The sequence below is a fragment of the Diceros bicornis genome, chromosome 7, assembly GCF_020826845.1.
Source record: "Diceros bicornis minor isolate mBicDic1 chromosome 7, mDicBic1.mat.cur, whole genome shotgun sequence".
Lineage (NCBI taxonomy): Eukaryota > Metazoa > Chordata > Mammalia > Perissodactyla > Rhinocerotidae > Diceros > Diceros bicornis.
In genome coordinates this window covers 29,583,677-29,595,787 of record NC_080746.1, presented here as the reverse complement: position 1 = coordinate 29,595,787, position 12,111 = coordinate 29,583,677, and the positions used below count along the sequence as shown (strand labels likewise).

Genomic DNA, 12,111 nt, shown 5'->3' with positions numbered 1-12,111 from the left:
GACTCGATTCTGACTCCTAGCGACTTCTGTGGACAGCAGAGGGGAAGCCTGCTGGGGTTTTTTGGGTCATCCTCTCCTCTCCCAGGGCTATATCAGAAAATGTTCTGCAGTCATTCATAGGGTTTTTGTGTCCAGCTTTTTCAGAAGTAGGTGACCACATCCTTCTTCCTAGTCTGTCTTGCTCAGGAGGCTCCACTGAAACCTGTCCACCATGAGTGACCTTGTTGGTATTTGAAATATCAGTGGCATAGCTTTCAGCATCACAGCAACACACAGCCATCACAGTATGACGACCGACAGACAGTGATGTGGTTTGAACCTGGACTGCAGCTGTGAGAGTGCCGAATCTTAACCGCTAGATCACCAGGGTTAGGGTTACCATCTATATGACAAATATTTATTGAGTGCCTATTATAGGCCAGGCAATGTCTAGGCTCAGTAAAAGTCCCTGCCCTATGGAGCTTATATTTTAGTGAGGGAGCCACACAATAAATAACAAGTAAATATGTAGTGCCAAGTAGCGATAAAGAGAAATTATTCCTTTTTTTTCTTTTTTTCTTTTTTTTTTTTGGTGAGGAAGATCAGCCCTGAGCTAACATCCATGCTAATCCTCCTCTTTTTTTTGCTGAGGAAGACCGGCTCTGAGCTAACATCTATTGCCAATCCTCCTTCTTTTTTTTTTCCCTAAAGCCCCAGTAGATAGTTGTACGTAGTAGTTGCACAGCCTTCTACTTGCTGTATGTGGGACTCGGCCTCAGCACGGCCGGAGAAGTGATGCGTCAGTGTACGCCCAGGATCCAAACCTGGGCCGCCGGTAGCGGAGCGCGCGCACTTAACCGCTAAGCCACAGGGCTGGCCTGAGAAATTATTTCTTTAATGTACTTATTAAATGTCTACTTTGCCAAACACCAAGATATGCACTTAACTTAGGGATTCATTGTCACCATTATTTTTGTTAAGCGTTTGAGAAGTTTAGCTGATCTGATGGGGGTTTAAAAAAAAGGAAATTTCTTTTGGAAATTTAATAGTATTGTCAATTATGATGAATAATTATCTTTAAATTTTGACTGTCCTATGTAAAATACGGCTCACCCAGTGAGCTTGCTATGCAAATATTACATACTGACCTTGAATAGGAGAAACTTGTTTATGAGAGAGAGGTATATTTTTCCTATCTTTTCTCTCTTAGTTATGATCTTTTGTTTGTTTGTTGCTAAAAATAATTTTGGAGTTAATCATTTGAACAAATATAAAGGATTTACTCAGAAAAGTTTTTACTCATTTATTAAGACAGGGTATCTGCTTACATCTCTGTCCTCTCTGAATCCACTTCATAGGAACCTGGTTCTCCAGTATGAAGCTGTCTGAAGTACAACATAACAAATAAGCTCAGCTTCAAAGAAAATATTCTGCTGAAATAAAAGTAAAGAGAATAACTCTGGCGTCATATGTCTTACATATTTAATTAACCACAATTTCATTTGTTGAATATAATTACAAACATGCAAATTTAAAAACTTATGACCGAAAAGTTATTAGCTGAAGTTATTAAATACTGAGGCGCTATCACAAAAATTATGGACAGAACTTATCTTGAATATGCCTCAAATGGTTTAGGTGAGTTATTATTGTGGGCGACGATGATTAACACTGAAGAGAAAGCGCCCTTAAAACAACTGAAGTCTGAAACGTATGTAAAAGCTAAAAAAAAAGATGAGGGAATAGTAATGCAATAGGAAGGGTGTCCTTAAACAATCTTTTAAAGTTGTTCTACAGAACTGCATACTCTATCTGGCTCTTGGGATTTTTATGTACATTAGCATATTAAAATCTCTAAAAATTCTTACAGCAAAGAAACCTCTTAAACCTTGTTTAATTTAGTGTTCCCCGCAAAAGTGGCCACAGAACTTTGTTTTTGCAGCCACCTTTTTACATTTTATTTGCAATAAATAGAAAATAGGGAAAATGAAATAAAATATTTCCAAGAAAATAAGGGAAGTTTTGAATTTAAAATAATGAGAGAGGAAAGAATGTTCAGATGATAATATTTCAAATAAATATGATAAAAAAAGAAATATAAAGACAAGGGATAGGTGGTGAAAACATGATGTATTAACCAAAGAGCCTCCCAGAACCAATGGCTCACACCCTTCTCTATATCAGAGAGTCACAGAATCATTCACTCTCAGTCAGATTGACTGGATCTTAGATGTCATCCATCCCATGGACAACATCTTTTCACGGTGCCAATACAGGCCATATATAAACAATTTGGTTCCATCTTGACCATATTTGACATATAATTCAGCAAATATTCCTTCATAATTATATATCCCTTTCAAACATATGTGACAGTATATGACATTTGAAGATAACTTTTATTCCCATCACCACTGGCCCCCTCATGTTTTCTTTATAACCCAAGAATAGATATTTATTCATTGATGATACGTCCAGTTAGAGAAATCTCAAGAAATTAGATATTCTAATTATTGTTTTCTGATTAATAGAAAGTTAATTCTATATACTACCATTTATGGAGTTCCCATTCTCAAAGAGAACACCATAAAATGTATTTAACATTGAACTATACTGTACACAGTTGAACCTTCAATGGATCACTTTGAGCTTGTCACATAAACAGAACTATCTATTGGGTTGAGTTGGATTTGCTTTAAATTTAGGGTATAGACTTGAACTGTCATTTTAAATAAACACCCGGTAGAGTAAAAGCTATACAAAACTGAATCTGAGTTATTTAAGCTTTTCTGCTAATTAGCTTTATTATGGATATATGAAGAATTTGCAAACCTAGACTTGGATGTGTTAAATTTTACCTGATAATTCTCCATCTGTGTGTCCCTGCGCAGTTTGGTACAAAACGGAATTAGGAACACCTTGCATATATGCTGTTATTCAAATAAGCCATATGTTCAGACAGGAGAATATTTAAAGAAAAGGAACTATGTCTTTGTTTCACTATGAGAAAGTTGGTTTTTCTCACAAATAAGTTTGACATTCATCAACTCTCTAATGTGATAGAGAGTGTCACTCTCACCAGTACCTGTTTTATTCATTTTCCTCTTACAAAAGATATATTAATATTGGCCAAAAATAAATCATTTTTCTAAATTGCTATGGCCTAAGGAAGGCAACAAGATGTAGTGAACAAAAGTGTGAAAATTGTAGTCAAAAGACCCGGGCTGGAGTCCCAGCTCCATCTCTTCATGACTGTGTTTATTTAATGTGCTTATGAAGGCAAAGGAGTACCCCCGTCCACTTACGTCTCATTAGAATTATTTTTTTATATCACTTCTTACAAAATGTCTCTTTTTTTTTTTTTTTTTGTGAGGAGATCAGCCCTGAGCTAACATCCGCCAATTCTCCTCTTTTTTTGCTGAGGAAGACGGCCCTGGGCTAACATCTGTGCCCATCTTCCTCCACTTTATATGGGACGCCGCCACAGCATGGCTTACCAAGCAGTGCGTCGGTGCGCGCCCGGGATCCGAACCAGCGAACCCCGGGCCGCCGCAGCGGAGCGCGCGCACTTAACCGCTTGCGCCACCGGGCCGGCCCCACAAAATGTCTCTTTAATTAAAGAAGAACATGCTGCTCACTGGTTCTTTCAAGCTATAATGTGCACTTCAAATTCGTAATCACAAATTCCATAGAATCATTTCTGCCTCTTTGCAAGTATTTTAAATCACTAAATTAAGATGCTATTAAATCAAAATAGATCTCTGCTAAAAGATGTTCATAGTTAACCTGATAAGAATCATAATATTATTCAAGCTTTGTGAATGTAGAATTTTAGAACCATCATAATAGGCAGAGAGAGGATGCACTCTACAATGTGTTTTTCTGTAACCATTGCCAGTTACCGCGATGGGATGGATGTCATAAAGTGGGAATTAAACAGCTGAATTTCAGCACTTGCTTTTCACAAGTAGTTCTATGCCCCTATTCAAATCATATCTCTTCTAGGGCGCTCACTGGGATAGAGGTATATTTAAAGTGACCTACAATCTGTAGCCTGAGAGGATGAAACTGAGGAATTTTTTTTGTAACATTTGGAATAAAGTCAAAGAAAGAAACAGTAGCAAACCAGTACTAGATATGAGTGTCTTTAAGGTATATAAGACAGCATGAAAGGGGAAATCATGTGCTAGGAATATAAAGAATTTGTTAAATAAGGATACTGATTCATTCCTATTTCGCTATATAAGAGAATAAACTTTTTCACCAAATTTAGATATCCAACAAAAGAATGATATTTTATGCAACTTGAGTCCTTGAATCTACCTAGAGATTAGGGACTCAGAATATAACATAGATGTGTTACACCTCAGAGATGAAAAGCTTGGGGCAATTAACCAATAAAAGTAAGTGTTTTCACATTATCCATCTCATGATCACATTGGAGGTTTTTTTATTTGGAGACTGTCTTACTTTGGTTGCCCCCAGAAGCAGATCTTAAGACAAGGATTTGTGTGCAAATAGTTGGTTTGGGAAGTGAACAACACACTAGAAGAGGAGTAGAGAAATGCAGTCAATAAAAGGTACATTTATCTAGCAAAAAACCTTGTGGGTAACAGGGATTAATCTTATTTGGAATTAGCATAAACTAGTTACTGGAAGCTAGTGTAGAACACACATGTCAGAATCGTCTCATTTGTGGGTCAAGAGAGTTGGAGTATTTATGCACCAGCTCCCATCAGTCATTGTAGGAGGGCTGCTGGGAAGGACAGCATGAATTCCCTGACACTTCTCCCCTGGCCTCCCTCCCCTCAAGGGCAAAGTGGGCTCTAGAGACCAGAGAAGACCCTGAGTCAAGGAAATTCAGGTGCTGGCAGTGAGAAGGTGAGCAAACATGCATTGAAATGATAAGAGCCAAAGCATAGGTGGGGCATCAATAGTGTCATTAACAATGATTACAATACAGACATAGGATTTTAAGTCTGCACAAGATTCTAGTGCCCAATGAAGGACTCTACTCCAACAACTTGACTAGTAGTCAGTCAGTCTCTGCTAGCGGCTTCCAGTGAGAGAGAGATCACCACTTTGAAAGGTAGCCATTCCTTTTATGGGCAACTCTTTTCCCCTCCCTTTCCCCTAAAAAAAGTTTGTCCTAATTAGAAACTTTTAGAATTTCTAACATCTCCAAGTATAGAAGAAAATGCAAAATACATATACACCCATACAAAGGTGTATATACACACAAAAATATGTGTGTATATCTCTTTCTCCTAAACTATTTGATGACAGCTCTCATTCCCTATCTTCTCCCTAAGTCTCTTCTCACACTATGCAGCCTTAGTTCTTTTCGGTCTGGGATTCTTTATTGTCTGTGCATCATACCCCTGGAACTAAGAGTCCTGCTATTTTCTTACAAGGTTGTAGTTTAAGTCTGCAGCTTGTTTGCAAAAGCCCCTTGCCTTATGTTTTTCTTTTGATGGCACTGAAGTAAACTAACTAAACTAACTAAACACACTAGAGCTTTTGCTTTTATCTATAATAAAATATTTTGAAGCATCTTAAAAATCAACATTCAGGGAACATTCAGGAGTTTGGAATTTCTATAGAAAAAAGGATTAGTGAGAGTGACTGCCCTCATTACTCTAAGTGTCCAACACTTACCAAGCATCATATCCCTAACACCGCCAAATATGTGGTACTGTTTTCACCATGTCGCTGAATTCTCTGGAACATGGTATCAACTGGGAGAGGAATTCCCAGCTGACTTATAAAATCAAATTAAAAGGGAAACCAAAATCATGCATCTTGAAGTGTGCCACTGCAGGTTTTTATCTTGAAGACAGTGCTCAATACAACGATCGCAGCTTCATGATAATACTTTGAGGTAATATACATCAGGTCTTATCTAGAAAGACCCCCGAGTGCTTTATAAACCTTTGATGCCTAGAGGATTTACATAAAATCTGATTGTGGATTGAAGGCCTAATTTACCTTCATTTGCAAGTCTCAAATTAGTCTTAATATACTATTGTTTGTGACATTTACATCCTCATTAACTTCTTTATTCACTCATCCAATCAATATTTATGTAGCGTCTATTCTCTCTTAAAAACTACTTCATTATCCTAACTAAATGATATCACTTCTCCTTAAAACCCATAGCTCTCTCTTTACTCTGCCCTGTATTTCAGTCATTTCTGTTTGAGTCTCATTCCCTTATGAGATTATAAACACCCTTGTAACAGCGGCACTGACTGACTTATCTTTATAATCCTTGAATCTCCATGCCCTAAACTTATACACAGGAGACATTTATTGAACTAAGTTTATGTAAAAGTGGGGTCAAGATGGAAAAGTATCCTGGATTCATTTTTCTCTAATTTTAATAAATAAAGATTTAGAAGTCACATTCATAAAGACTGATTATGCCGCAATTTGTTAATAAAACAATTGCAGTGATTGCATCTGACGTTTATCTTATTACTGTACATAGGCCTGATTTTAGAACCGAATCATTTGATCAGCACCATAGATATTCCTAAACAACTGCTTGTTTCCTAGAAAGCAAACAAGAAAAGTAATTAAAAGAATCAATTAGTCACTTTTCTTAAGTATTTTATTCTGCAAGATGGGCTTCTTTAAAAGGGCATGATCAATGTCACTTGTACATCCTTCCTAACCTATTCTTTACAACTCCACTCTATACAGACGCTTGATCGTTATTCCTTGCATTATCGCATCCTCTGTTCCTTCTAAGAAGACCATAATTAATTATTGCAACCAGGTCCTCACCCTAGGCGTTGTTTTCTCTTAACAATTTGGCTAAACACACCTGTTTGACAGTTGTGCTATTTTATGTTCATATCTTTCACCTCAAGCTATTTATTTTCCCTCTTTATAAAAGAATAACATGGGAAATAGGGAGACACGAGGTTTGGTCTGCATCCCAAGTCAAGTCACTCAGATTTGGTTTTTTTACATGAGGTGGTCTTCACTTGGTTGAGATGATGAAAACCATGTAAAATCACACCCATGACATTGTCAATTTTACACAATCATTAAAAAAAAACTTAAACAAATAACACTCTAGGTGCAGGACACTTTACTATGGAGTATAAATTGGATTTTTTCACCAAGAAACGTCCATTTAGTGGTGGATGATTGGCAGAGGGACCAAGTTCTGGCCTTAAACCGTGGTCTCCCCGGGTCAGGGTTGTAGGTGTTCAAAGGCAATGAGGCCTTCGCAACAGTTCATGCAGCACATTTGTTCTTTCCAAGCCAGGATCTGGCTCAGCAAAAAATGGTTTTCTCTCTAGCGTCATGAGCCAGGTAAATAAATCTTCAGATCACTGCTCCCTGAGGCCCTCAGTTCCCATAATATCGATGCGCATCAGGCTCTGCAAGGCCGTTTCTGCCAGGATTTTTGTCACTTTCAGTTCTTTGTGATTTCTATAAGTCCTCACCCCTTGATAATGTATTATATAAGCTTTAATTTATTACAGTTCTGTGCAGGCAATCTAGAACTGACAGTGATTTCTTTATGGAGGCACCTAGTGCAGAATGTCCACTGGTTCCACATTTTTTAAACCTTTATAAGTGTTTATACTTTAAAATGAATTTAAAAGAAAGCAGAGGTTATTGACTGTGGCCACACAGAAATCGCAAGCTGAGAGTGTTGAGAGAGAAGAGGCAGGATGAGTAGGGGGCTTAAAGAGCATGCAGAAAGGCTTAAACAGCCACACCAGAGAAAGTTATAGTGAATCAGGAAAAGATACATAATGGGTTGCTGAGTGACAGCAGTTCCTGCTGAGCTCAAATAGCAAGAATCTCTCGTAGACTCAATAATAGAGTGTGCAGTTTCCCAACTGAGTACCAACCATCAAGTGTTCCTTGATAATTTTATTTTGCACAAACTGCACCTGAGTTTCCCAGAGAATAAGAGGGCTCCAGCCTGCTCAGTCCATGCTAAATCACTCAGGCTTGGGTAAACCAATATGATGAGTAATTAAGTTATTTCTTTACTGAATTTTCTTTATAATTTAAGTTATTTCTTTACTGAATTTTCTTTATAATCCCCTCTGGTTATTGCTTGTCGTCATCTTTATGGTGAGATTGTCAAGGGAAGTTCAGATTTAAATAAATTGTGGACTAGGTAAATCTGGCAATATAAAACATGTAGAAATGCTATGTAAAATATTACAAATGCATAGCTGAGCTTCCAAGAAAGTAAAGAAAATCTTCAGGGTCCAGGAATGAAAAGCAACGGTGTTGAAGGAAGTTGCCAGATTGAGTAGCCTGACTGGGGATTTAATGCTCACCCAAGAACAGGAACTTTGGGCTCATCGAGGCACTAAGTTAGACCTCAGAGCTCATATAAAGCCAGACTATTGAAGAGCAACACCCCAATACAAAAGAAGGGTAGAAAAAAATTTCCCACCTAAACAAGGAGTCAACTAAGTGTTTTCTGTCTTGGCCAGGGTTTCGTGTGGTGAGAGAAATATCTTCTCTGAGAATTTGTCATCACAGCCTTCTTTAGACAGAGTGTATGTTGAATTTATACCACACACCAGGATCTGGGAATCTGGAAACTCATAAATTATCATAAAAGTGGCTCCAGGCCAGTGATACCAACGTTGCAGTCTCTGTTAGAAGCAAACGCAAAATATCTTTGGAAGGATATTTTAAGGAATATTGGCTGAGAATTTCCTAGAATTGTTGAAGGGCGATCCTCATAGTCAGGAAGCACAACAAATCCTGAACAATATAAACAAAAATTAAAAAGAAAAATCCAAATTCATTCTAGTGAAATTGCAGAACCTTGAAGACAAAAAGAAGGTCTTAGATGTAATCAAAAAGAAAAGATGAGATGAGCAGATATTCCATTTCAACAATAGCCATGTATGTAAAACTCTATTTTTTAGTACAATTCATATGTTCTGGAGTTAAAAGCATTTTCCTGTATTTCATACACAAGTCACTAATTTACAAAAATTATTTTAGAATTATTTTAGTATTAAAATGCTAAAAATTTAATTTTTTCTTGGATGATGAAAGTACATGAAAATCTTATATTGTGTTGTTAACTTTGAGGACACTAATGAAGTTACAAAGTAACCTCTAATTAGTAACTCTAATTAGATTTTCTTTCATTGAAAGAAGTTTCAGTTTTACAGAAAATAAGAGTTTTAATCTCTAATGCAGAAATAAAGTTGTACTTTTTAAAAAAAAATCTTATTTCCTTTTCTTAAAATTTTTCAGTTTCTGATTTCTTAAACATTCTTGCAAAAAAAATGAATCTAGCAAAGGGAAAAGGCCCTTTTTTTGTCCTTATTCTTTTTATTATGACAAAATATTGCTGTATCCCTATGCAAGTGAGAATTAACTAAGTATTCTGTGGTGTCAGAAATGTCTGAAAACAGAGATTGTACCTTAGAAAAATCTTGCTTGCTGCTCAGGACAAAAATCCAATCCATTCATAGAAAATCATTCTTACTGGTTGAAAATACCTATCTATAGTGCATTTCTGTAAATTATCAATATATTAAGTACATGTAAATTCTTTGGACCAAATCATTTTAAGTTTCTTATGTTAATGTGTTCTTTTTAAGAAATATATGTAAACTATTGGTTTGTTTCTAACACTGTCATTCCCTTGAGGGAATTATATAGTGTAGTAGGTTTCTGAAAAAGGTATAGTGAAATGATTGGTCATTTATTCAGTGTGATTAAAAGTAGTGGTTTTTTTTAACTTTAACCACTTGATTTTTAATGTCACTTATGAATTTCTTCTAATTAGGGTAAATCACTTTTATAAGGAAAACTATATCATTTTATCATCATGTTTCCACATGGAATTATGGTAGAATAGTTAAAATTCTATTTTTTAAACATATAATCATTCAGTAAAGTTAAATAAGTCTTCTCTTATTTCCTTATATCTCCACAGATTGTGAGTGTTGGAAAGCATGTTAAAGGCTACCATTATATCATTGCAAACTTGGTAAGAACTCTTTATTTTCTATTTTTCATAAGCATTGCTCAAGCATTCAAGATTATTTTAACTGTGCCTTAAAATAGGACTCCAATAAATGATTAAACTATGTTACTTACTAAGCTTTTTGTAACACAGGATAATATTTTTATTGCAATGATCATTATATTTCTAATGTAGAATTCAATATATTTTCATGCAGACTAGCCTGATATCTGCCCAAGTGACCTTTAAAACTAATTATAATGTTTGCTTTACTATAATATTGCTTGGCAAATTAAATAATGGCCTTTTCTCTGTGTAAATGATAGATGTGCTACTTTATGGATAAAGATTGTCAATACTTAGGGATATTAGAAGAACGATCGAAACTGATTTCCCATGTTCTCTAATTTTAAGAAAAATAAGATTAAAATGGCTATTTAAGGAAGTCTTTTGATTGGAAGTAATCCCAATTTTTTTTTAATTATGTCAACTTTTCACATATTATATATAGAAGGTTATTGAACAAGATCCATGCATTAGTATAAAATCCTTAAAGTCCTAAGGCAAGTCATCTTAGATTTCTTGGCAAGGCTCACTACATTCATTGTTAAGTTGCAGTGTAGGGGGAAAACTGGCCATGCAGAGGGCCATTCTCCTTGCTGTATCAGAGTACCATCTGCCCCAAGGGCTTCATCTCAAAAGTTTATCATAAAAAAGTTAAGGATGTTTTCTCCTTTTTCTCTTTTCCCACCACATATTTCTTTGGTGAGGATCTTGTCCTTGAAGCAGGAAAAGAACCAAAGGCTACAAAAGAGATTCTGATTTATCCACTCTCTTCACGTGGCAAGTGGGCCATCATGCTTTGAGACAGTCTTTAGTGAACTGGGTTTCACTATGGAGTTGAGATATTAAAATGCAGCAGTAGACTGTAAACTCGTATTGTGTTTCTTGAATAAAATATAATTTTGTTACTTACTGGATTATCATGAAAATACAGAGAAATTTTGACTTGTCTTTTTCATAGCTTTTAGTAAGCCCATAGTATGGGTTTTTAATATACTTAATAAAAATATAAATCTTAAAGCTAATATAGTCTGGTATTAATCACTTTAAGAGAAAAGACCTTACATTTATGGAATGTCTGCATTCACAATGGTATTATGTAAGGACATTCTAGCAAATAAAGGGTTTTGACATCTATTCATTCCAAACAATAGAATTCAGGGAAAAAAAAAAAAGCCAATATTCTATTGACTATTGACAAACCAACACAAGATTTGGTTGAAAGAATTGATACTTATAACATCAAAATGGGTATCACAGCCTGTCTTAAACAACCCTAGTAGATGGCAGCATATTTGTCTATATAATGACTAAGTAAAAATATATGAAGTAGAAAAATGTTTTGCTTTTATTAGAGAATATAACCTCCACTCTCACTAAAAATAAGTAAACTTTACCACATGTAGTTGATATCATTCTAACACATGATTACCCCAGTAACTTGTGCACATCTACATTATAATGTAATGTACTGTAGATTCTATTGGCTTATTCATTTATCCCCAAATAACTGTGACTTCCAAAACTAGAGGGATTTTTGATTCATTGAGCCAATCAACAGCTATTTCTTGAGAACTATGTGCATCGGATTCCCAAATGTGAAGTAAATCTAATATCGAAAGAAATATTAGATTAACGTTATACATAATGTTGAAAGAATGAATGATTTTCCCCTAAGATAGGGAACGAGACAAGGATGTGCCTCTCATAACTATTCAACATTGTACTGAAGGTTCTGGCAAGGGCAACTGGGCAAGAAAAATAAATAAAAAGGCATCGAGATTGCGAAGGAAGAAGATGTGTATATAGAAAACATATAAGAATCTAATAAAAAACTATGAGAACTAATAAATGAGTTCAACAGGGTTTCAGGGTATAAGGTCAATATACGAAAATCTATTGTATTTCTCTACACTAGCAAAAAACATTCTGAAAGTGAAGTTAAGAAAAAAATTCCATTTATAATTTACAGTTAACAGGGAACTACTACTTAACCAACTTATCAAAACTAATTTAGTCAGAGGGACCAAGATGGTGACATAGAAGTCTCCTGAACTTCCCTCCTCCCACAGATGCACTGAATACATAGGTAAACA

The 12,111-nt window shown here is 35.6% G+C and overlaps 1 protein-coding gene across 3 annotated transcripts in view; it reads left to right on the top strand.

Annotated features, from left to right (window-relative positions):
• Positions 1-12,111, top strand: part of GRIA4 (glutamate ionotropic receptor AMPA type subunit 4) — a 357,209-nt gene that overhangs the window by 258,893 nt on the left and 86,205 nt on the right. For all 3 annotated transcript variants that reach the window (XM_058545312.1, XM_058545313.1, XM_058545315.1), the window contains exon 5: positions 9,923-9,976. In XM_058545312.1, the coding sequence (XP_058401295.1) occupies positions 9,923-9,976 (54 nt within the window). The remainder of the gene's footprint in view (positions 1-9,922; positions 9,977-12,111) is intronic.